The sequence below is a fragment of the Elgaria multicarinata genome, chromosome 13, assembly GCF_023053635.1.
Source record: "Elgaria multicarinata webbii isolate HBS135686 ecotype San Diego chromosome 13, rElgMul1.1.pri, whole genome shotgun sequence".
Classification (NCBI taxonomy): domain Eukaryota; kingdom Metazoa; phylum Chordata; class Lepidosauria; order Squamata; family Anguidae; genus Elgaria; species Elgaria multicarinata.
In genome coordinates this window covers 33,800,215-33,826,369 of record NC_086183.1, presented here as the reverse complement: position 1 = coordinate 33,826,369, position 26,155 = coordinate 33,800,215, and the positions used below count along the sequence as shown (strand labels likewise).

General features: G+C 49.8%; 1 protein-coding gene across 1 annotated transcript; it reads left to right on the top strand.

Annotated features, from left to right (window-relative positions):
- Positions 1 to 218: 218 nt before the first annotated feature.
- Positions 219 to 11,284, top strand: LOC134407883 (leucine-rich repeat and fibronectin type III domain-containing protein 1-like protein). Its single transcript, XM_063139876.1, has 3 exons — positions 219 to 1,606; positions 8,523 to 9,133; positions 11,217 to 11,284. Exons 1-3 carry the CDS (start codon positions 219 to 221, stop codon positions 11,282 to 11,284), a joined length of 2,067 nt encoding a protein of 688 aa, XP_062995946.1.
- Positions 11,285 to 26,155: the final 14,871 nt, after the last annotated feature.

The window sequence follows — 26,155 nt, the reverse complement described above, 5'->3', positions numbered from 1 at the left end:
AATAATAATAATAATAATAATAATAATAATCTGCTTGTGAGCTTCCTGAAGAGAGCCGGCTCTTGGGAACAGGACAGAGTGCCTTGTTCTGAGCCAGCAGGGCTCTCCTGAAGTTCTTTCCTTTTCTTTTTTAGTCTTGGCTACGAGCTCCCATGGTGATGGTCTTTGCTAACTTGCCGGCGTCCCTTTCCTTTGCAGGGCCTCCTTCTGACAGCACCATGGAGCGCCTCCTGCTGTGGCTGCTGCTGGTGCTCAGTGGCTTGGCCCGAGCTCAGGTGTGCCCCAAGCGTTGCATGTGCCAGAACCTGTCGCCCTCCTTGGCCATCCTTTGCACCAAGACGGGCCTCCTTTTTGTCCCCACGGTGCTCGACCGGCGCACGGTGGAGCTGCGCCTGACGGACAACTTCATCACCGTCATCCGCCGGAAGGACTTCTCCAACATGACCAGCCTGGTGCACCTCACTCTGTCTCGGAACACCATCAGCCAGATCCTGCCCTACGCCTTTGCTGACCTGCGCGGCCTGCGGGCCCTGCACCTTGACAACAACCGCCTCCTCTTGATCACCGGGGAGCAGCTCAAGGGGTTGCCCAACCTGCGCCATCTCATCCTCAGTAACAACCAGCTGCAGGACATCTCTCCTGGAGCATTCGATGACTTTGCGGCCACCCTGGAGGACTTGGACCTCTCCTACAACAATCTGGTGCAGGTCCCTTGGGACACCATCCGACGTCTCAACAACGTCAACTCCCTCAACCTCGATCACAACTTGATTGATTACGTCCCTGAGGGAGTCTTCACCAACCTCCTCAAACTGGCCCGCCTGGACATGACGTCCAACAAGCTGAAGAAGATCCCGCCCGACCCGCTCTTCCTCCGCATCCCTGTCTACGCCAAGTCGAAAGGCTCCCCGCTTTCCTCGCTGGTCCTTAGTTTTGGGGGGAATCCACTGCACTGCAATTGTGAGTTGTTGTGGCTACGGAGGCTCACCAGAGAAGATGACTTGGAGACCTGTGCCTCTCCGCAGGACCTTCTAGGGAAATACTTCTGGACTATCCCTGAGGAGGAATTCATTTGTGAACCTCCAGTTATCACTCGCCACACGGGGCGGCTGGTGGTGACAGAGGGGGAAGGGGCGGTCCTTCGCTGCCGCGGAGTGGGTGACCCAGAGCCCTCTATCCACTGGGTCTCTCCAGAAGGCAAAGTGGTAGCCAACACTTCGCGGACAATCTCTTATGACAACGGCACCCTGGAGATCCTTATTGCCACCGTCCAAGACACCGGAGCCTTTACGTGCATTGCTTCCAACGCTGCTGGAGAAGCCACCACCTCCATTGAGCTGGTGGTCAACCCGTTGCCTCACCTCTCCAACAGCACTGCCCCCAAGGTGCCTGAGGCCGCGGGGCCTTCTGACATCCTTACCTCAGCCAAGGCCATCCTTCCTCCCGGTGCCAATGAAACAGGGGGCTCTCAGGACAAGGGCGTCGTAGCTTCGGAAGCATCTGCCTCCTCGGTGCTGATCCATTGGTACCCACAGTGGCATGTCCCTGGCATACGGATGTACCAGATCCAATACAACAGTTCCTCCGATGACACCTTAGTGTACAGGTGAGTTTCTTCAGCTTCCAAAATGGCAGTTTGTGAGGGGTCTTTTGGGTCTTTGGCCAGATGTTGTGCCTTGTGAGGGGTTTCATTCTCAGGTCAGCGGTTGGAATGATAGGTGGTTCTTGAATGGACATGACGTGTCATGGGACTTCTAGTTCCTGTCAGCTTTGACCACTAGAGTGGGCCACTGATATGTCATTGAAGAAGAGGACAATAGAGAGTGCCAGTTTTCATAACATTGACCTATGCAAATGTATGTGTAGAGGTACACATTTAGAAATAACCGGAATTTAAAAAGCAATGCAATATATCTCACTGTAGTGGGGAAGACTGATGAGATGGCCAGCATGCCTGCACATTCTGTTGCTGTCCACTGCTGATGGGCAACTTTCTTTCCTCTCCCTCCTGACGGTTCTTTGACTTTAAACCAGACTTGGAAGAGACACCTCCAGATAGAAGTCTGTCCCCTGTCGGCTCTCTAAAATAGAGGACTGTCCTGTGTAAAGTAGGACACTTGGCTTCCCTATGACCTAGCACACCACCTAAAAAGACTACATCACTTCTCTTGGCTTCTGCTCTCTGTCTCACAGGAGACCTGGTTGTGTTCTGCTAACTGCTGGAGACGGATCCAAGTATCTGTTAGTGACAGCAATGGCAGAACAACCATCCTTGCTTCGCTGCTGTCCCCACTGCCCTCAGGGCAACCTGAAATCCCTTTTGCAAGTAACACAGGCTGATATCTCATGAAGTCTACAGAACACCTCCTGCACTCCAGATGCACTGTCAAGATGGCATCTAGCCGTACTGCTCGGCGGCTTTTCCATCCTGACTGCTTCCTCTTTTTCTCTCCACCCATCCCTCATCCCTTGTTCTTTTACTTCACTTCCACCCAGACGGGAGCCAGTTTGGGGAAGGCCGTTCTAATGTAATATAGGAGAACAAAAAGCAGCCCCTCTGCCACAGAGTTACGCATTGGTCTCAAACAGGAAACACATCACAACAAAAGAGGACACAGAGTTGCATAAAAGGTGTCTATGTTAATCTATATGTATAGAATCAAATTTAGAAATAACGATGAGCACTTAAATGGAAATAATACATCTCACCCTAACCGGCAATGCTGTAAGCAGGCGAAACCTTTGCCTGCTGCTGTCCAGGGTGCTGACTGTCCAGCGGCTGCCTGCTCTCTTCCCTTAGGGTTCTTTTATCTTCAAATCTAGGGTGACCACATGAAAAGGAGGACAGGGCTCCTGTATCTTTAACAGTTGCATAGAAAAGGGAATTTCAGCAGGTGTCATTTGTATATATGGGGAACCTGGAGAAATTCCCTCTTCATCACAACAGTTAAAAGTGCAGGAGCTATACTAGAGTGACCAGCTTTAAAAGAGGGCAGGGCACCTGCAGCTTTGTGATGAAGAGGGAATTTCCCCAGGTTCCCCATATATACAAATGACACCTGCTGTAATTCCTTTTTCAATACAACTGTTAAAGATACAGGAGCCCTGTCCTCCTTTTTATATGGTCACCCTATTTAAATCAGACTTTGCCTGGACAGCCTTTCAGTAGAGGATGCTTTCAAAAAGAGGAGTGTGCTTTCAAATGGAGAACCATTCTACATAAAGTAGGACACCCAGCCCCTGGAGTTCAGAAGTTGCTGTGTGCTTGTGGGTATCACTAGTAGTCTAGAAAAGTTCCCACAGCTCTGCAAGCCAGCAGTTCATCCCCCTTTACAGGGCGATTTCACCTTGACGCTATAGGCAGCGCCTGCGAATGAGTGATGATTACCCATAATACTTTGGACGATCGGCTCCTGGCCTTTTGAAGTAGGCCTCAGATAAAGTAGCCGTTTTACCTCCTGAAATTCTCCCCTCCAGAGATGGCAGGAGAATAATTTATAATCTGCCGGAGCGAAGGAATTGTGCCGCGATCAGTGGGAACTTAGAGTGGGGGCGTGGGGGCCCTTTTCATCTCAAATATATCTTCGTATTCGGCTGCCTTATCCTTGCCGGAGGAGACGGGCAGGCTGGAAGGAAGGGCTGCGTGGCTGGGAGGAGGAATATTTGGTTTAGGTCTGCAGTTAAATATCGTACAAAGAGCTGTGAACAGAGCTTGAGGGTGTGCTGTGAGTCTCTGGGAATGCAGAAAAACACACAGCAGCATGTGGCACAGGGCACGCACTGCATTTTCCTAAGGATCTCAGCCTTCCTGTTTTCTTTCAAAACCAAGTTTCTAGGCCTTATGGTGGCAAAGATAGGTTTGACAGTGAAATCTCACAATCTGGAGGCGTTGCATAATGCTTCTTCATGACCTGCCTCACTCTTTGTTCCTCCTCCACTACCTGAGAAGCTGAATCAAGTATGCAAACTTGGAAAAACAGAAGGAAAGTTAATTCATGCAAAGCAGAAGGAAGCATGCAGGTGATTTGCATGATTTTATTCAGGTCCCTGTAACCAGCTGCATCTTCTTACTGAATTTAGGTTAACTCGGCAAGGAATTTTGAGTGGGTCTTATTATTGTTGTTCTTCTTCTAGTGCTGAGTACACACACACACACACACACACACAGCACCAGTGAAGATCTCTGGAAGGCATCCCTCCCCCTCCCAAAGTAGTCACGAATGATGGGCCCTGTAGTCCAATAGCTCTGGGCTGTCCCAGGCTCACATTGTGCCCACTCCAACCATTCCTTTTTCAGCCTGGTCTGACTCTGCCTATGCTTTTTACCTGGACTGACTTATAGCCAATCTTTCTGCAAAGGATTCAAGGGGGAGGTGATGTACAGTGATGAAGTTAAAAAACACAGCATCGTACAAATAAAGGTTAAAAGGTAGTAAATGTAGCTGGGGGAAAATACTGTACTAAGACAAAGTAAGATAGCAGAGAAAAGTATATCAAAGTCGAGATAACAGCAGCCATGATCTGTATTGATAATAACACAGCCCAAATAAATTGAAATAGGATGTCCTTATCTGTGGTCTCTACAAGGGAAGTCTATATCAATATGGAGGGGACTCACAGGCATGCAGGCGCAACAGAGGTTTATCAAATTATCAAATTATACAGCTCTAGAGAAAAGCAGGCCGAGAGATGTTTCTTTGTCTCTGTCTTTCTCTCTTAACACTAGAATCTGGAGACATTCAATGTAGCTGAATTGTGGGAGATTCGGGACAGACAAAAGGAAGTATTCCTCACCTAGTTCATTGTTAAATATGCAATTTGCTATCATGGGATGTTGTGGGAATGGCCAGTGACTCAGAGCGGAATCCTAGACATGTTTAGACAGAAAAAGCCCTACAATTCCCAACAAGCTTGGAAATGCTGGGAATTGTAGAACTTCTTTTGTCTTAACATGCCTAGGGTTGCACCCTCAGATGGTTTTCATGGGGGACTAGACAAATTCATGGAGAACAGGTAGAGCTGTGGATAGCTGTAACTCATGAGAACAACATAGAGCCTCCATGTACAGATGCAGTCTACCTTTGAATAACAATTGCAAGATAGGGGCTGTGCCTTGATGCACGCCTTGTGGGTTGGAGTAAGAAGAGGAGTATTAGAGCCTGCTCCGTCTCTAATCCCCACAAAACTTTCCAGAATTGTACACAAATTTAGTCATGCAAAAATATGAAAAATGGGGGGGGGATTGCTGATTGAAAATACAGATTTCCTTCCATAGGCTAAAGTGTGAAACTGCACCTTTTTTGGGGGGGGATTTGCGTATTTGTGCAAATACATATTTTTGGACGTGCACATTTGCGCAGGTGCGCACTTTCCAACATGAATGCAAGTTTGGGAAATTGAGAAAAAAAATGATTCCGCCAATGAGTGGATGATGGAATAAAAGGTGCCCGACAATCCAGGAAAAACAATGGAATGAATTTAACAAAATCTGTACCTCCCGATGCCTTACTCTGAAATCAGTCACTTTTATTTATTTATTTTATTTGTATTACATTTATATACCGACCCATAGCTGAAGCTATCTGGGCGGTTTACAAAGAGGGTGTAATGCAGCCTCCCACAATTTGGCACCCTCCAGATGTATTGGAATACAATTCCCATCATCCCCAGTCAACACAGCCAACAGGAATTGCAGTCCAACAAAACTGGGGAATGCCAGTTTGGGGGGAGCTGTAACAAACTTCCTGTATTTCATACTGGTAAGTCCTCTCAAACTGCTGTTTTAATTATTGTTTTTATTCTGCTCGTTGGTTTTTTTTAAATGCTGATTGCATTTTATGTTTTTACTGAAACATTTCTGTAAACTTCCCCAGGGACCTTTTTGATGAAGGGCAGCTTAGAGATTCCACAAACAAACACTATATTGGATAGATCATTGACAAGGTCTCTGCCCCAGGAGGCATACAGTCTCTGTTAGATGAGGAACATGCAGGGAGCTGGTGGCGGTGGAGAGAATCCAGAGGCCTCACAGGGAGGGCAGAGGAGAGCCGGCATCTTGGCCCAGACTTGGGTGGATATTCTAGCCCGTCTTCTGTCTCTCCCCACCCCCGGCCCCTGTGCTGTTTTCCTCTCCTGCTTAGCTTTTTCCTCCACGCTCCCTGCTTTGCGCTCCTGCATTGCAATTCTTATTTGTAAAGACGCAGAGAGGCTGTTGGGACAAGTCCCTTGGGTTGCCCCCCGCACCCTGGCAGCTGGCCCAGAACTAGCCTGCCTGGTTGGCCGGAAAGAAACCGCTAATGTTAAGTGACCTACTTACAATGCGGAACTTCAGCAGAGCCAGCGTGTGTGAGCGAGCGTGTGCGTGTGCGTGCGTGTGCTGCACACCCAAGGCCGTGTCTTGTGAGGCAGAAGGGAGAGGGGGAGACTGACTGTGTAAGCCAGCCTTACAAGCTGGGTGGGGATGATGGGAGTTGAAATCTAACACAGCTGGAGAGCCTCCGGTGGGGCAAAGCTGGTGTAAGCCGAGGGAGCCCATTAAATCCAATACAGGGCAAAACTGGACGAAATGTCACCATTGAGCGTTTTGTGTTCCCTGAACCCTCTGTGCTGGGCAGCCTAAGGGCCCCCCTCAAAGTGTCACTGAGGATGGACGTGGGGGCCTAAGGTGCATAAGTCCCCAACTGGCCAAACATCATCTGAGAGAGGCCTGGCCTGGCGTCCGCTGGAATACAGTCAGCATTTTGGGGGCACACGTATTTCAGGTCCTATCATACAATTGTGGCCTTCTGAGTTCCTGGACTCTTGCACTGGCCTTGTATTGCTCTAATTCAAAAGGGGCAGTATGGAAACAGGGATAAGGCGTGTGTGTGTGTTTGAAAGTATTTCGTTTCTGACTTTAGTGGCATGTGTCCCCCCCCCCCCAAATAGCAGGTCATGGGCACAATTTGAGACATAGAACTGATGGTTTAGTCCCAGGATCATGTTTTCAGTGCCAAGACCCAAGCCCTAAAAAAACCCTCTGAACATGTACAAAGTGGATCCCGTGTGGACAGTATAAACTAGTACAGGCTAGTGCCTACCTGATGAGCTAAGAAGCCTGAGGCGATGAGGCACAGAAGCCTTTGTCAACTGGAGCAGAATTAGTGGGGTGTTGTCTTTCGGGCTAGCCATGTGACTAACACAGAATCTGACTGGGCAGGTCGGGCTGTTTATTTCTGTGGGCTACTACCTTTCCTAGGTGTACTTGCAAGACAGGATGAGTTTATTTCTAATGCTGCCACAGTGTCTTTACCCCCAATCTATAAGCATATTAAAAATTCTCTGTGCATGATAAACCGTGAGATCAAGATTAAGAGTGACACAGAAATTAATTTGCTGAATGTCAAATTCAGTTTTTGTTGGATTCCAATTTAGTTATCCCTAGCGTAGACCCTCTGGAACCCAGTCATGACTAACTTAAGTCCCAGTGAGGAGTCAGTGTAGAGCAGGGTTGCTGAACCTCAGGCCTGTGGGCCACTTGAGGTCCCCCGTCTGGCCCTCTGAGATTTGCCAGATGGCAACACCCCTTTCGCCTGGCCCCACCTCCTTTCACCTGACCACCAATCTCTTTTGTGGTTTCCTGGCTCCCTGTATGGTTTTCCCCCATTTGAAAAGGCTTTAAGGTAAAATATGCTGGTGTTTCCCTAGGGTGACCATACGAAAAGGAGGACCAGGCTCCTGTATCTTTAACAGTTGCATAGAAAAGGGAATTTCAGCAGGTGTCATTTGTCTATAGAGAGAACCTGGTGAAATGCCCTCTTCATCACAGCAGCTAAAGCTGCAGGAGCTATACTAGGGTGACCAGATTTAAAAGAAGGCAGGGCACCTGCAGCTTTAACTGTTGTGATGAAGAGGGAATTTCACCAGGTTCCCCATATATACAAATGACACCTGCTGAAATTTCTTTTTCAATACAACTGTTAAAGATACAGGAGCCCTGTCCTCCTTTCCATAGGGTCACTCTAGTTTCCCCCCACTACCCCTTTGCCTTTGGTCGTAACCCTACTGATTAGGGTGACCATTTGGAAAGGAGGACAGGGCTCTTGTAGCTTTAACAGTTATGTAGAAAAGGGCATTTCAGCAGGTGTCATTGGAATGCATGCAGCACCTGGTGAAATTCCCTCTTCATCACAACAGTTAAAGCTGCCCTCTTTTGTATCTGGTCACTCTAGAGCTTTAACTGTTGTGATGAGGAGGGGGTTTCACCAGGTGCTGCATGCATACCAATGACACCTGCTGAAATTCCCTTTGCTATACAACTGTTAAAGATACAGATGCCCTGTTCTCCTTTCCATAGGGTCACCCTACTACTGATACGTGCCTCTGGAGAGCTCCTCTGGAATTAAATTTGGCCACAGGCTCAAAGAGGTTCAATACCCCTCCTGTAGAGACTGTACTGGGCAAATTGGACTAAAGGCCTGGCTTGGTGGAAGGGCTGTTTCAGAGATCCACAGTGCTATTTCCTGTTTCCTTCTCCTTCTTAGGATGATCCCTCCATCCAGCAAAGGCTTCTTGGTGAAGGACTTGGCCTCCGGACGGGACTATAACTTGTGCGTCTTGGCAGTCTATGATGACGGCGTGACTTCCCTCACAGCTACGCGGAGCCTGGGCTGCGTCCAGTTCAGCACGCCCCAGGACGCCCCGCAGTGCCACTCGCTCCACACCCAGTTCCTGGGGGGCACCATGATCATCATCATCGGGGGCATCATCGTGGCCTCCGTCCTGGTCTTCATCATCATCCTCATGATCCGGTACAAGGTCTACAGCGGTCAAGACGAGCACAAGAAAGCCAAAGTCAGCAATGTCTATTCACAGACCAACGGGAGCCAGCCTCCGTCGGCCACCACGTTGCCCTGCTCGGCCTCCAAACCAGAGGGGTGGGTTGTGGACAGCTCCGCAGCAGCCAGGGTGAGGAGGGACTGCAGTGTCCTTGCGCTGAGCAAGGACTGTGAGAAAGGCTCGCGGGCCCACCCCTCGGATCCGGGGGTTGAGGAGGCCCCATCTCCCCGAAGGAGGAGGTGGTCACGGACTAATGTAGACCTCCATAGCAATTGTTCCGGGCCGGGAACGGAGTCCTCCAGAGCAGAAGAGCAAGGTAAAGGGGGAGTGGGGGAAGCATCCCAGAGTTTGCAAAGGATCATGGGCCGGGGAGTGGCAGTTCCAAGCGAGGAAGGAAGAGGCAACTAGGTTGTCTGTGTTGGAGAAAATTACATGTAGACAACGATACTGTCATGACTAAGGAACTGAATCAACCCCTCTCTGCACTAGAGGTCAGCAACTAACAGCCTCTGGCCAAAATTTGGCCCCGGTTGCCAATCCTCTCATTGCTTCCTTACAATGGCCCCAAGGCAACAGGCTTGAAGCGTTAGATAAAGGAGGAGAAGGGGCAGAGGGGCCCCTCCCCCATCTTTTCCATCACCCAGGTGGTGGAAATGGAGAATATTCACCCAGAGTTTGAGGGCTGTATTTGACTGTCAATGATATTTGATTTCATTTTTTGGATGTTTGATAGCATTTGATGGCTGGTCTACAACGGCCTTTTGAGTTTCAGTATTGACAATTTACAAGATTTATAATCAAGAGATGTGCAGAAGTCTAAGCCAGACAATTTTTTGATATATATTATATATAGTATATATGTTTAAAATTCAAACTTAAAATTTCACATTCAAAAACTGAAAGCGGAACTTTTGGTGACATTTCAGATGTTTTCATTTCTGTTTCCGGGGAGATGCCCCTCCTTTTCCTGGGCTGGGGAGTGGGTTAAGGATGGTATGGCAATTTCGCCTTTGTGCTGAAATTTTAGAAGCAGCGTAGTGATGTGCCTTGGCTGATTCCAGTGTAATGGAAATTGGAATTGGTCGGAATGACTGAGGGCAGATCCACACAGAGGCTTCGGGACACCCTGAAGGCGCTTTAGGGCGCCCCGAAATCGATGATGTACACCCTACCTTAACCGTTCCAACAAGAGGAGGAGACGGCCCTGCATTGCCCCTCGCGGGGACGGGATGAAGAGTTGCCGCACCCGGCGGCTTCGCCGGGGAATCAGCTGCCACCCACCTACCCGCTGGCCTCCTGTTGCCGGCGAAAGAGCCACCCGGGCCCACCCGGGTCGGAGAGCTCGGCGGAGCTTTATGACCCGGGTGGCTCTTTCGCTGGCAAAAGGAGGCCGGTGGGTAGGTGGGCGGCAGCTGATTCCCCGGCGAAGCTGCCGGGTGCGGCAACTCTTCATCCCGTCCCCGCGAGGGGCGATGTGGGGCCTCCTCCTCCTCCTCTTCTTGGAACGGTTAAGGTAGGGTGTACATCATCGATTTTGGGGCATCCCAAAGCCTCTGTGTGGATCTGCCCCAGGTTAACTCCTGTGCTGTGATCCATGTCCACATCACATTTCTAGTCCTGAAGGCCCTCCACCTTTCTGCTGCTGGTAGTATCTTCTCCCTTGTCTCCAGCAGTAGAAAGGTGGAGGGCTTTAAGGACTAGAAACTTGATGTAGACGTGGAGTATAGCAAAGGCAGAGCTGCTTGCTGGTTTGAAGAAAACTCCTGTATCTTTAATAGCTATAAAGGAAGAAGAGATTCAATAAGTTAGGGTGACCCTATGAAAAGGAGGACAGGGCTCCTGTATCTTTAACAGAAAGGGAATTTCTGCAGGTGTCGTTTGTATATATGGGGAACCTGGTGAAATTTCCTCTTCATCACCACAGTTAAAGCTGCAGTTGCCCTGCCCTCTTTTAAAATGGTCACTCTAGAATCATAGAAGAGTTGGAAGGGGCCTATAAGGCCATCGTGTCCAACCCCCTGCTCAACGCAGGAATCCACCCTAAAGCATCCCTGACAGACGGCTGTCAGCTCCTGCAGCTTTAAGTGTTGATGTGAAGAGGGAATTTCACCAGTTCTCCATATATACAAATGGCACCTGCTGAAATTCCCTTTTCTATGCAACTGTTAAAAATACAGGAGCCCAGTCCTCCTTTCCATAGGGTCACTCTAAATAAGTGTCCTTTCTTTCTTTACTGGACTGCCATAGCTGCAACTGCAGAACGTCTGTTGTCTACCTCTTAGAGTAGGAACAGGAGTGTCTGTGGGGTGGGTGGGGGTGGGTGGAGGGGGGAGCGCCGAGATCCTACATCTGGTTGGCTGCTCGTACCTGATCCCCCCCATTGTATTGGTTCTGTGCAGATCCCCAGCAGATGCCACCTGCTGGTGAGAGGAAGAATGGCAGCGAATGGACCGATGTCAAGATCTGAGCTCCATTGGGGGGCCCCCCACAGTGGGAATAAAGCAAGGCTACACTGGAACCCCAAAGGGTGAGACTCTCTTCCACTTCCCCTTGCAGATAATCTCAAAAAAGAGCACAAGTCTGGGCTTGAAGGAGAGAGGAACTCTTTTCCTGTTCTTGATAGGGATGTCTTGATGGCCGTCTTCTACACCAGCCTTCCTCAACCTGGTGCCCTCCAGATGTGTTAGATTGCAACACCCAAGCTTGTTGTGGGATTATGGGAATTGCATTCCAATGCATCTGGAGGGCCCCAGGTTGGGGAAGGCTGTCCTGGCTTTTTAAAAACATCCGGATGTGCAGAAATGTAGCAGCTGAATCTCCTGCCCCCCACCTCATTTTGTCATGTGCTCCAAATGCCCTTCTTTACTGGGAACACACCACATTTTTGGGGGACAAATCACACTCTTTATTGTGTGTCTAGAGATATTTGCCTTTAAAAAATTGCAGCAGGTTGAGTTCCTGGTCTTTGACATCCGTTGGGGCTGTGCTCCCTTCGCAGGGTCCGTAGAAATGGAATCTCTGAGTGGGAAATGTTTGCATAATGTCTCAGGCGCACGCACAGGTAAATGCATGCTCACGAACAAGCACTAAGGCACCATGTAGTGTGCAGCTGCTGTTTTGAACTGCTGATAATGTATTGTAGGACAATTATCTTTTCCTAGCATATATTTAACACTGTGACCAATCAGCCTCTTGGCTTTTAAAGGAGTGGAAGACAAGGTATTACAGAGTAATGACTCCAGCAGGCAGTGAGAAGTTTCCAGCCATGTGTCTTAGTCAAGGGAGGCAAGAATAGGGCTATTATAAGCATGTCAACGGTTGAAGAGCATGTTTTATCATCATGCCAGGAAACACCCCCCCCCAATCCGCCCCTAAAAAAGCCCCACTTGCTTAATTGCTGCTTATCAGCCTGCAGCTAAAGGGACGTGGCTAGAGTTGCCATTCGTTTTTCTGGCCTTGCTCTTTATCAGCAGCCCAGCAAGGAGCAGTTAGGCAGGAAAGTGTCACCAGTTGAATTTCCGAGTGCCAGATTGCTGCAAAAGGCACAGGAGCAGGGATCAGGGGGAACGTTGGCAACCCCTGCAAAAGTGCCATTTGGATTTGCAGAACTTGGTGGTAAAAGGAGGAGAAGTCATGGAGGGGGAACCTGATGAGGATGGTAGAATTGTACTATCAATGATTGCATTGCGTGGTGTTTAGCTGGGAAGAGGTTTTCAACACTGGCCAGAAAAAAACTGGCTTGAAGGCCAGGGCTAAGCTCTGGAATAGGTAATAATAGGGAGAACACCTCTGGGCATGTGCTGAGTGTCATGACACCCAGCCCTTGGACCTTCCAGTGTGCAGCTGAGGATTTCCGTTATGGACAAGGCACAGTCTGCTTTTTGGGGGGAAGGGCAGTCAGTGCCTTATTGAGCCCCCCCCCCCCCCGGCCAGAGGACACAGCGCTGCCATTGTCCTCTGCTGGGGACTCTGCAGAGGATGAGTCCCAGCAGAACCTCCATCTCCTCAGCTTCACAGAAGCCTCAGGCTACAAAATCAGGCAACCATCTTTTAACAGTCCTGTCAGCTCCTCCAGGATGTGCAGAGCAGACCACACTACAAGTCCCACCAGCCTTCATAAGGCTTCAGGTGGCATTAGGTCTCTGCTGAGACAACATCCTCCTATTGTTGCAGTAGGAGAGAGTTCCAGCCAGCAGGACTCATTTGGAGCTATCCAAGGTCCTGGGTTCCCCCCCACCCCTCTTTCCTTGTTCTGGCTGCCATTAGAAGCTGCCAGCTTTCTCTGTGAGCCTCAAAGGACACTGAGTGCATTTTCCTCACCAACGAGTAACTATAACCAGTCTGACGCACTTGGAAAGGACTCCTGGGCAGACTGCAACCCCAGCACTTAAAGTGGTTAAAACCATCCCTTTTCTCCCTTTACTTCCTTAGATTGGTGTGTTTGCTGGGACCTGCAGCTGACCCCTCCTGGGCATCCCTCTGACCTCCTGGCCTCTCACTGCAGTGGGCCAGCAGCAGGAGCAAAACCTGCCTCCCTGTGCCGGATTGGGCCCACTGGGAGGGCTGAGCCTGGACTGCCAGGAGGGGCCACAGCAAGAAGCAGGAGGTGAGTTTGGGCCTCGTTTTACAAAAGAACATCAGAAGAGCCCTGAGGCTGGATGGCCAACCAGAGCTGCCCACAGGAAATCCACAAGCAGGACAGGAATGCAGTAGCAACAGGTGCAGGGATAGGCATACGGCCTCTCATACTGGAGGTAGCATATAGCCATCAGGACTAGTAGCCAATAATAGCCTTCTCTACTAGGAATTTGTCCAATCCTAGCTGGTGGCCATCGCTACATCTCGTGGAAGTGAATTCCATGGTTTAACTCTGCGATGTAATTCTGGACAAGCTGCATTGCTATAATCTGCCTCGGGCAGCTGCAACTCTTGAGCCATTGTAAGGTAGTACAAAACTCTCTCTGTGCCTGGGAAATGCCCACAGGCCAGATGTGTGATCTGCAGTTCCACCGTCATAGTGCCCAAGTGGGGTTTTCGTTGGTGCATTTCTTCTGGGCAGGCATGCATAGGATTACACAGTAAGTCGACCCAGTGCCTGCCTTCCAAGAGAAGAGAAAGCCTGGTAATGCTTATGGCCAACAGTCAGAGATGGGCTCCTGCTTGCACGTACAAGGCAGGACATTGCAAAGCTTTGGGGGCCACCACAGCAAAAGCCCTGCTTCACTCTATCCCTGTTCTAGCCCAGATTCTTGCTGGGGCGGAATTCTACCTATCCCAAAACATTCTGCATTTCAGCTCATTTAACGTGAACCCTGAATTTCAGTGCTTCAAGGAACCTAAAGTCTCCTTTTCTTTCTCTTTCAGGTCGAATCTCTGGACCCTGCACCATTCCTCAACTCTCTTGCCATGATGGTGCTGCCAGCCACAGGGGGGAGGGGTGGGTTGGCACCCCCAGACTCTCATTCACACCTTGCCTGCAGGGAGGGGGCTCTTGTGTTTGTCGGGGTCCCTTCCACTCATGTCTCTTCTGGCACCGTTTCTACTGGACTCACTTGTGGGCCCCCGTTTTTCTATGAAGCTCTTTCTGTTTTTCTAAACCGTGTCTGCAATTTTCTAATAAACGGAGTTGGAAATCAGTGTCAGATGCTGGTGGCCCCCATATCCTCTCTCTCTCTCTCTCTCCCCCCCCCCCTTGCAATTCTTGGTGTGTGGCTCACTGCAAGTCAGGGGGAAATTTTGAAAAACACAGGCACACAAATGTTTGCTTCTTTATTTGTTTTCCTTTATTAACAACCCCCCCACCCCCATCCCAAGAACTTGAGTCTGGTAAAAACACACAACCGCATCAGCCAAACAGGGGTTCCATCCTCTAATTCAGCCTTCTCCAAACGAGTGCTTTCCAGATGTGTTGGACTGCACTTCCCATCATTCCTAGGCAGCTGGCCTGATGGGAGTTGCAGTCCAATGCACCTGAAGGGCACCAGGTTGGGGAAGGCTGGCCGGCCAAAGTGTAGCTTCATGTATCTTTGTGCCCAAGTCAGCTTTCTCTCGACGGGGCTGCAGCTGCACAACCAGACTAAGAGGGTAAAATGCCCTTCGAGCAACGGATGCCACTTGTGTCTCTATAGGCAGCACGGAGTCTAGGAACACTCACAGACTGAGCACCTGGCAGAGTCAGATCTCAGCCTCCCCCTCCCCCACCAAGATTGGCAGATTTCCCAAGCCACAGGGCTGCCATCTGCATCCTGATTCACCTCTACCTGATTAGCCCTCATCCATCCCAATCCTGCCCACAGACACCTGACCAGGGTTTCGCCGGTCTCCCTGGGACTCGAGGATGCTGAAGAGAGGAAGACCCACGTGTCAGCTGCATATTGAGGGCATCTCAGCCCAAACCTCCAGATGGCTTCTCCCCGTGGTTTCAGATAGAAAACGGGACCGTGTGGCTCTCAGATGGTTTCTGTTCAATCAAGACAGAGAACAAGCCCAAACAGACGGACCCTTGTTTTAGCCGTATCGGTTTAGTCCCTAACAGAGGGACGGTCTTCCAGCTGCAAGGAGTGGTGGAGCGGGTTGCTGGGTACATGGAATCCCTGGGCCAAGAGAAAATGCTCTTGGTGATCTTGCTGCGTCCCCACCCCACCCTGGGTTCATCAGAGGCCAAACGAATTAAGCAAAAAGTAAGAAAAGTAAGAATCATTTACAACAGGGTGTGGGTGTGTTTGCACCTCTTTCAACCTGGAGGCCAAATTCTGTTTCAGAGAAGCTCTCGGGGGCTGCAGTCCAGGGCTGGGTGGAGCCAAAGGCAAAAGTGGGCAGGCCCAAACAACCCAAATGCCAGCATATTTTTGTTTAAAGCTCTTGCTGCTTTTCTACATGAGACTTTTAACCCGCACCTTTACCGAGGCTCCTGGATTATTTGCAGGATTAAGATGGGCTTCTTTACACATGTTTTTTCCCCCTGGGGGTTTTCTTTCTCTGCTTTTCTATCTGTTCCACTATACAGCCAGTAGGTGGCACTGTGGTATAGTCTCATTCCTCCATTTCTAAGTAATAGCAGGGTTTCTTTGATCTTTTTTTAAAAAAAGCTGGGGAAATGGTTGCAAAGAGAGGGAACATGATGACATTGTGTAAAGGACCTGCAAACTACTGCAAGTCATGGGTGCACAATAAAATCCTGCTGCAGAAAGACTAAGCTTTAGGGGAGACATTTCAACCTTTTAGAATGGGGCAGAACTGCAGAAGCAGTAAGAAACCACCAAATGATTCCCCCCAATTGTGGGGGAAGGGGGAGGGGGCCTGGGGAAGGGTGTGTGCACACCTGGTGAATTCTGGAGGGCTGGATTGGGACCCCTGATGTGCTGGATTTGGTCCCTGTGCCTAAAGTTCAGTGCTCCTTGCTTAGAAACATAAACTTGTCTGGTAGATTTGGCTTTTCTAGGTGGAGAATTTGCTTTACTTTTGAGAAGGATTTAGATTTCTGTGGGGGTTTTCTTAGCATGGAACCCACACAGTTCATTCAAGAGTTGAGGGTAGAAATGTCGAGGTTCTTTCTATTAACGATAGTCCTGGCAAGGAGGGCAGTTGGGATACTGTCCCCACCCCTAACATGGCGATATTCTAAGAAGGGAAACCGCTGCGGATGCCAGAGTGGATGCCAGCTCCTTTAAAGTTCAGACTGAAACCCAGAACGGATCCACTGCCCCACTGGCTCTGATGTCAGTAGGGCAGTGGATCCGTTCTGGGTTTCAGTCAGAACGCTAAAGGAGCTGTCCAAGGTTGGATAGCTCCTTTAGAGTTCTGACTGGAACCCGGAACGGATTCACTGCCCCACTGACATCAGAGCCACCAGCCTCCACTGTATGTGTGTGTGTGTGTGTGTGTGTGTGTGTGTGTGTGTGTGTGTGGAATAAGACCATTCCTTAACTGCACCACTGAGCTTCACCAAAGCTGGAGTGACAGGTGGTATCCATCTGGGGCTGCAAGCAGCCTGTGAAGATGTTCCCTCGGGGCTGCAGCTCTTCTCTGACTCGGATGGTTTTAAAATGCTGCCAGTCTGGATGAATTAGGCCCACTCAGAGCTACGATTGTTATGTAGTGGAGGGGAGGCAGGAAAGGAGCCCAGTGACTCCCGGCGCACCGTGCTCCACTTCCAGGTCCCCCCCTCCCACCAGTACCAGCGACTAATGTGGCCATCACTTGTTTAGTTTTGGAGCCCATCCCAAAGGCGCTGGGCAGAGCAAAGCCAGCCAGACTGTTAAACCAAAGTCAACAAAACCAGAAGCGAAATGGAGAGCGTGAAAATTCCTGCTGCCGGACAGGTTTGAGCTCGGCTGCTGAAAGCTGGCACCGATGGGAGAAACCAAGGCAGCAGGAAGACGAGACTGTTGAAGGGTGTTTCATAGAATCATAGAATAGCAGAGTTGGAAGTTTGTTGATTTATGATTTAAATGTATAGTACTTGATTTTCCACAAAGAGCGCACAGCGCAGCGGACCGCCGAGCAATCAAAAGCCATAAGGCTTGCAAGCCAAATGCTAAGAGAAACATATTAAAAAGCCCTAAATCACCCACCCTGCATGATCCTGTAGGCACATAAGCAGCAGAACACAGATTTGCAAGGAACAACAGCCGATACAAACGGAGACCCAAAACAACAGAGACCTCCCGGAATCTTAAAGACAAACTGATCTATCATGGCAGAAGCTTTTGGGAATTAAATTCTGCTTTGCCAGGTGAAGGGTGCTTCCAGACAAGGTTTATTGTGCAATCGCCTTGCCTCACTTAAGGAATGTTACAACGAGCTCAGATGGGGACACCTCCCATTTTTCACCCTCCTGTGTTTCCTTGCTGCGATTCTCATCTTTTTTTCCCTGACCATGGAAAGTCTGTTAAGGAAGGGAAGACGGAAGAGCGGCTCCGTGTCTTTGACTTAGTGGTGTTAAGTCGGGTGACCCTATGAAAAGGAGGACAGGGCTCCCGTATCTTTAACAGTTGTATTGAAAAGAGAATTTCAGCAGGTGTCATTTGTATATATGGAGAACCTGGTGAAATTCCCCTTCATCACACCAGTTAAAGCTGCAGGTGCCCTGCCCTCTTTCAAATCTGGTCGCTCTAGTATAGCTCCTGCACCTTTAACTGCTGTGATGAAGAGGGAATTTCACCAGGTTCCCCATCTATACAAATGACCCCTGCTGAAATCCCCTTTTCTATGCAACTGTTAAAGATACAGGAGCCCGGTCCTCCTTTTCATAGGGTCACCCTACGTTAAGAGACTTCCGTTTGGGATCGTCCAAAATGCACACAACGAAGTGGGCTCTTGGCATGTGGCAACTTGTGCCGCCTTCCGGCTGGGTTTCCTAAATATGGGGAATTCTCCACACGGCGGCTGCGGGCTATTGCAGTGGCGCTGCTGTGTGCTACTTGTGCCACAAGACTCTATGGCTTTTTTGCTGCAAGAGGTGAATGCCACTACACTGCTAGATGACGCCAAAAGGACACTTAAGGGCAGAAACCCTGTTAGGAAAAAAGGCAGGATGTACGGTGGCCAGGTGCCCTCTTTTATGGAGGACAGTCCTCTCTTTGAAGGGCTGCCAGAGGGCTGTCCTCGATTTGAAGAGCTGCCCCCAGTCCAAGCCCGGTTTTAAGATAAAGAAGCATCCAAAGGCTGAGTTGGGCCTTGAAGTTGCACATCAGCAGCACCTGGACAGCAGGTTGAGGAAAGCCCACAGGTCCCTGGTCACAGTCTTCTGCATTATGATGTGAGGGGCTGTATTTCTAATTAAGTTATAGTAATTATTTCTGAACTTGCATCTCTACATATAAATTAGCATATGCCAATTTGCATGTGAGGATGCCAAGATGCATAAAGTTGCCATCCTCTTTTTTGGGCGATTCTGGCATCTGGAGCAAGCTGAAGATGTAGTGGATCCACTGGCTGGGCATCACTGCACCTGCAGAGGGATGGAAATCCAGAGTTTGGGTGCTACGACCAAGCAGGCCATGTCTGGAGAACTCACCGGCTGGGTTTCCTAAGGGTGGGGAACTGGCCACAAGACTGCCGTGGGCGATGGTAGCGGCTGGGGAGAAGGCCCTGCTGGGCCAAGACTGCATTAGATGCCTGCTCTTCAAATCCAACCTTCTGGCACCTGCATGGAACCAGGACCAGGTCAGATGGGAAAGCCTGGGAGGGGAAGCTCAGTGATCTTTCTTGGCTGGTCCAGGTAACATCGTCTTAACCATGTAAGTGGAAACTGGTGCTTGTGTTTGTTTGAAATGAATATGTGTTATCTTCGTTAAGGTTTTGCCATTTTGCCATTTTGCCATTTCTATTTTTTTTTAAAAGAGCCTAAAATATATTATTCAGCCTTCCCCAACTTGGTGTCACCCAAAACATCTGGAGGACAACTCCCAGCATTCCTGCCTATTGGCCATGCTGACTGGGGCTGATGGGAGTTGAAGTACAAAACATCTGGAGGGAGAAGGCTGTGCTAAGCACTGTACAAAAAATTAAAAAAAGGCACAGGCTTTGACCGCAGGCTCACAGTCTAAAAACGATGGTCCCAAAGAAGAGGGGTGGTGGAGGGAAAGGGATCCAGCCCTATTTCTTGGAGGTAGCCCAAAGGATCCTATTCATGTCAGGGGTACAGATGAACAACAGCAAAAGCAGTTGAGGGGGGCAAGGGGAACAGCCCGGCGCCTCGCTTGTCTGGCGATTGGTCCAAAAGCAAAAACCTCCGGGGGCATTTTCTGCTCCATGGACAGGTCAGACATATTGCAGTAACATGATCTATATAAAGCTGCCTTTGAAAAAGGTTTGGAAACATCAGTTAGTGCAAAACACAACCGCTGCGGCCCTTTTGTTTTTGTTTTTAACCACGTAACACCAAAATCGTTCATACCACGTGTGTTGGTTTCCAATCTTTCTCCAGTTGATGGGAGATGCATCGGTCAGCTAGAATGAGGATGGGAACCTGTTTCTCAGACGGTAATCCAGCCTTCCCCAACTGGATCCCCTCCAGATAAGTTGGACTACACTACAACAGCGTCGTCCAGCACCTCTGAAGGGTGGCTGGTTGGGAGAAGCTGGTCTAACACCACCGCTGTGCAACCTTTGCCAGATGCCGATCTTTCAGGGAGTGTGTGAGCGGTGTTTTCGCCTCCGCTAGGACACCAGGGCTGCCAATCACTGGCAACTGTGTTTTTGTCTGGATTCTGTGCCAGTGTGTTTATCCTCACCCAGCCCAAGGCAGCCCCCGAACGAGTGTTTGGGGACAGCACTGCTGCAGAGGTACACAGCAGGCTCACTCCAAACTGCAGTTTGAGAGAATAACTGCTTCCTGTGGTGTTCACAATTCACTGTTTTGTCTTGCTGTCGCCTCTGGTCCAGTAGGTTTGGGAATGGATGCAAAAACCTGTCAAAAGCAAGAGCAGTGTTCATACCACGTGTACTAGGTAAAGCTTTCCAACTTGGCATTTATTTTTTACCTGTTAAGTGCAGGACCTGCAACCATCTCCAGCTTCGTTAATATAAAGACTGTCTTATATTCTACTATTTCTACTGCCTGTGTGCTTCGCCTAAGACGGAGGTATTTCTGAATAAACAGCTGGATTTTATAGTTTCAAAAATGGAGGATCAAATTCTTGCCTTTCTTCCCCCCAGCATCCTGAGGGGCAGTTCCAGCAGCTGCATGTAAAACCTAAAACCCATCACATCACCTGCTAGGGCCTCATTTGAATGCCTAAAGACCCTTCCTTTCCCATTCCATCTCAAGACTGTGATCATGCAGACACCATGACGTCAATGTCAAGTCAGATTTTCTCTCTCTTTCTTCTCCCGCCTCTTCTGCTTTTTGTAACGTCTTCCTGGATGAAAAGATCTGAAGATCTTGAAAACCTGCACATTTTCCTGGTATTTGGGTTGGCCTCGTAAAGAAATTCAAAATAAGGTTCTGACTTTGGCCCAGTGGGTGAGAGAGTGTAATCAGAGCTACCCCAAGCTATTGAGACGCTCAGTGTATTTGAAAATCTAAAACTCAAGGAGGGAAAACAGTGAATGCCCTTTAACTTTCTTTTTTCTTTAATGAAAACATGCCACAAAGGAAGTATTAAGGTATGAATGATTTATAGAGAAAAGTAAATGCAAAAGGGCATCCCATGTGGAAGTAACATGTAAAACATAACGTTTTTGAAGAACATACCGTTGTAACCATGAACTACAAAGCCATGTGACTGTTATAGGCAAAGTTTACATGAGCAAAGTAAACTACAGTTTAACTCTCGCTAAGGCCTATTTAAAAATGATATTAGGAAAATTATATTGGAGCATCAAATGAAATTGCTACGGCAGACAGAGGTTGTGACAGGGAAAACCAGCAACAGAGTCTGTTAGCGAAGACTGGAGCTACTAAAAAAAGAACACCCCTAAAGGGACCTGAGAAGCAGATATTACACCAATATGTCTTTTTCTTGGCTGGGGGTGGGTGGGGGGCGCTGGTGTCTCTCTCTCGCCTTCTTGGCTTGGCCTTTGGGCCATGGTCCGACTCAGGGCCAGACTATTTTGCGCCCTAGGCAAGGTGAATTACTTTCACCCACCTACCCCGAAAAAAAATGCCAACTTTGATTTTTATGAACACATGTTTCCTGGAAAAAATAAGAAGCACAAAACTTGAAACTGCTAAATTTATTTTAAAGTGCAAGAAATATGTCATGCCAATTATAGCAAACAAGTTGGAAAGGAACGTCTTTGGGTCTAAAGTGCATTATTTAATAGGAATATCACCTCCAAATCATCCCCCCCAACTCACACACACACTCAGCATCACTCACTCCAAACAAACATACACATGAACACATGCATTCACTCAAAGACCCCCTGCACCCCATTTACCCATACATTCTCTCTCTCTCTCTCTCTCTCTCTCTCTCAATCTCTTCTGGGTGCGTTCTGGAAGTCCAAACGTGGAGCCGCCCCACCCCCACCCCAGCATCCCTGCCTTCGCTTCAGCTGGGTAGGCATGGGGCGCCATCTCGCCCGCCCAGGCCCAGCTGAATCCTCGGGCCGGGCCGGCTCACAACCAACGCGCGTGAGTGCTGCGCTGCGCCCGGCGCCCCTCTTAGCTTGGCGCTCTAGGCAGCCGCCTGAGTGGCCTCTATGGTAGCACGGCCCTGGTCCGACTTCCCTCCTCCACCCAGGATCCTGCCTTACTGAGGCTGATCTCTCGATTTCCCCAGCACCTATCATTTAAATTCAGGTCACTGAACGGCGGGTGGTGGAGACGGGCGCCTGGCTGCCAATGTCCGCAGCGCAAGCTTTTGACCAGCATTCAAAAACAGCAGCTAACATTTTCCAAGGGGGGCAGGCAGCCCCCCCACCCCGCAGCATCCCAGGAAGTTGTGCGCCCCTTTCCCCCTGCACCCATTTCCCCCGGGGAAGACTCAGCAATCTATTGATTTCTAAAATGTGCGGTGCCTGCTCGGAGCTGGTGTGGAGGAAGCCAAGAGCTCTGGATGGGCCTTCTCCCCTCCCACGCATTCCATCTTATGCATCTGGCTGTGGCTTCTATCCATGATAGAATCATAGGATAGTAGAGTTGGAAGGGGCCTCTAAGGCCATCGAGTCCAACCCCCTGCTCAATGCAGGAATCCACCCTAAAGCATCCCTGACAGGTGGCTGACCAGCTGCCTCTTGAATGTGTCTCTAGTGTGGGAGACCCCAAGACCACCTTAGGTCATTGTTTCCATTGTCATACTGCTCTAACAGTCAGGAAGTTTTTCTTGATGTCCAGCTGGAATCTGCCTTCCTTTAACTTGAGCCCGTGATTCCGTGTCCTGCACTCTGGGAGGATCGAGAAGAGATCCTGGCCCTCCTCTGTGTGACAACCTTTCAAGTATTTGAAGAGTGCTATCATGTCTCCCCTCCATCTTCTCTTCTCCAGGCTCAACATGCCCAGTTCTTTCAGTCTCTCTTCAAAGGGCTTTGTTTCCAGACCCCTGATCATCCTGGTTGCCCTCCTCTGAACACGCTCCAGCTTGTCTGCGTCCTTCTTGAATTGTGGAGCGCAGAACTGGACGCAATACTCTAGATGAGGCCTAACCAGGGCTGAATAGAGAGGAACCAGTAGACAATTTATTCACTGCCTGGATATGAGAGAAGCACTTTGTACGTGCTCAAAGTCATCCCTTAATTCACATGAGCAAACGCTGGGCCTAAGCATTGTTTAAAATACGCATGCAGTGGGTGGATTCTGTCTTCTGCCAAGGTGTGATTCAGCAATGTTCTTGGATTGGGAATGAGTCCTAAGATCCGCATTCCCAGATCAAGTCGAATTCCAGTTTGCTGCATTTAAGACCACCCGGACGGATGCCTCTGATAAGCTAGCAGGCAACAGGGAAGGAAATGATCTTCCCTTCTTGTGTGTCCTTCACATTGAGTACATCGAGGTACACTGCCTCTGCCAATGGAGGTTCTATCTTCCTCTTGAACAGACTGGCAATTGGCCCTGCACTCTGTGTGTGTGTGTGTGTGTGTGTGTGTTACAGTAGTGTGTCCTGGCTCTGGCATCTAGGTTTGCTTGCTCCTGCTCTCTCTCTGCTTGTGGAACACCATGGGCTGGGATCCATTCTGTCTTGGGGCGGTGAGTTGTTTTTGATGGCCCCTTGACACACTCCTCCACCCTCTTGTTTCTAGGACTCCTGCCTTTTTGACCATCTAACTCTGCTCCCAGTTGTAAGAGAGGGTTATTCCACTCCCGTCTTTGAACTGGGATTAGACCCTGGACATCCTGACAGAGCCTTGACCACTGTTTTCTGCTGCTCTCTAGTATATATTCTTCCTTCGTAACTCCCAGCCTTCTTCTATTCTCTCTCCGAGTGCTGGAGACACAGAGAGATGGAGCGAACTGAGCAGACAATTTATTCACTGCCTGGATTCTACGTCCCTTTCTTGTGCCCGAGGAGTTATCATCCCCTTCACATTGCTTCTTGCTATCACTTCTGTCTCTCAGCGGTCGCACCATACAGCTCTCTTGACAGCAGAAATGCATCTTCTGTCCAATTTGCGTTCCTTCCCTCTCCGGGGGACGGGTGCGTTGCGAAATCAGTGCCACCCCAGACAAGAAGAGGAGGAAAGAGACATTTGCACAGAAAGAGCAGGGAGCCGGGGTCAGGTCAAAAGAGAGCAGATTCCTATCAATCACATGTAACTGGGGAAGGAGCAATTGTGAATGGGCGGAGAGTGAGACGTGGAGGGAGGGAGGCTTTGGAAAGCTCTTAGCATGCAGGGATGCAGCACAGGAGGTCGGCAATCAGCTCCCCCCCCCCCCCCCGGCCACATCCATTCCCCTTGGTCCAGCTGCAGAGAGAACAGAAGTAGTGACAATTGAAAACATAGAAAAGGCAGGAGCTTTGGAAATGGAGGGCTGGAAAACACCAGGTGGATTTTGCATACAGATGAATCCACATGATGATGCAGCCTGTGGTGTGTCCCAGAAGCCAAAAAAACAGGAACAAGCAGCTCTAGATGGCTCTAGTTAGCGAACCAAGCCACAGGTGTGTAAAAACATAAGAAAAGCCCTGCTGGATCCGACTTGGAGGGGATCGACACGTCGTACTGAAGGCGCTTGTGTGCGCCTCCAGTGCGCACCCAAAATGATCGTGTAGATCCTGCTGGTGGGAGACGGAGGAAGAGGGAGAGGAGGCGGCGGCTGGGGAATCTGGCCACGTCCTTGCCGCCGCCGCCGCCCACCTCCCCACCGGTGGCTCTTTCCCTGGCAGCAGGAGGCCGGTGGGGAGGTGGGCGGCGGCAAGGACGCGGCCGGATTCCCCAGACTCCTCCTCCTCCGCCTCTTCCTCCGTCTCCCACCAGGCAGGATCCACACAATCGTTTTGGGTGCGCACTGGAGGCGCACACAAGCGCCTTCAGTATGACGTGTAGATCCCCTCCAAGGCTCCATCTAGTCCAGCACTCTGTTCACACAGTGGCTGATCTGCTGCTGGCCAGGGACCAACAAGCAGGACAGGAGTGCAACAGAACTCTTCCGCCCATGTTCCCCAGCAGCTGGTATACAGAGGCTTATTGCCTATGATACTGGATAAATGGGGCATTCGAGCTTTGCAAGAAGAAACCTTCTTAGGTTTCCTGCTGGAAACATACATGCTTTTTTGTGTATCCCCCCCCCCCCCCCATTAATCCTACCAACTGCTTTATTCTGAGCCAGACCCTTGGTCCATCAAGCCCAGTATTGTTGACACTGACTGGCAGCAACGGCTCTCCAGTGTTTTGTGCGGGGTTTTTTCCAGCCCTACCTGAAGAGGCCGGGGATTGAACCTGGGAGCCTTCTGCATCCAAAGCAGGAGCTTTGCTTACTGAGCTACGGTCAGAGTGGAGGCAGTGTTGTAGCCGTTGACAAGGGCATGGAGGCTAAACGCCATGGCTCAGTGGCAGAGGCCCTGCTCTGCATGCAGAAGGCCTACGGTTTGATCCTCAGCATCTCCAGGTAGGGTTGGGAAAGTTTCTCCCCGAAACCATGCAGGGAGAGCCGCTCTGTGGGTCTGCCTTCGAAAACTGTTTAGAAAGTTCAGCTGGTCCAGAGTACTGCGACCAGACTGTTGACAGGGGCTGGTTACAGGGAGCACAAGACTCCCTTGTTACAGCAGTTTCACTGGCTACTAGTCTGTTTCTTGGAAGAATTGAAAGTGCCCGTTATGATGACCTATAAAGCCCTATCCGACTTGCGCCCAGGCTACTTGAAAGACCACCTTCTCCCATATGAGCCTGTCCAGTTCCTAAGATTTTCTGGAGAGGCCCTTCAAATACTTGAAAGGTTGTCACACAGAGGAGGGCCAGGATCTCTTCTCGATCCTCCCAGAGTGCAGGACACGGAATAACGGGCTGAAGTTACAGGAAGCCAGATTCCGGGTGGACATCAGGAAAAACTTCCTAACTGTTAGAGCAGTACAACAATGGAACCAGTTACCTAGGGAGGTTGTGGGCTCTCCCACACTGGAGGCCTTCAAGAGGCAGCTGGACAACCACCTGTCAGGGATGCTTTAAGGTGGATTCCTGCATTGAGCAGGGGGGTGGACTCGATGGCCTTGTAGGCCCCTTCCAACTCCAGTATTCTATAACTCTATGAAGGCCACCACCTTTAGAAGCACATTTGGTGGGAGGTGAGAGAGAGCCTTCTTGGTGGCTGCTCCCAGGTTGTGGAACTCATTTCTAAGGGAGGCTAGGTTCTCTCTCTCTTGACTATCCTTCTGATGACAGGCAAAGACTGCTTCATCTAAGATGGCCTTTGGCCTGTAAGTACATCTGTAGTTGGATTCTGTTTATAGTCTGT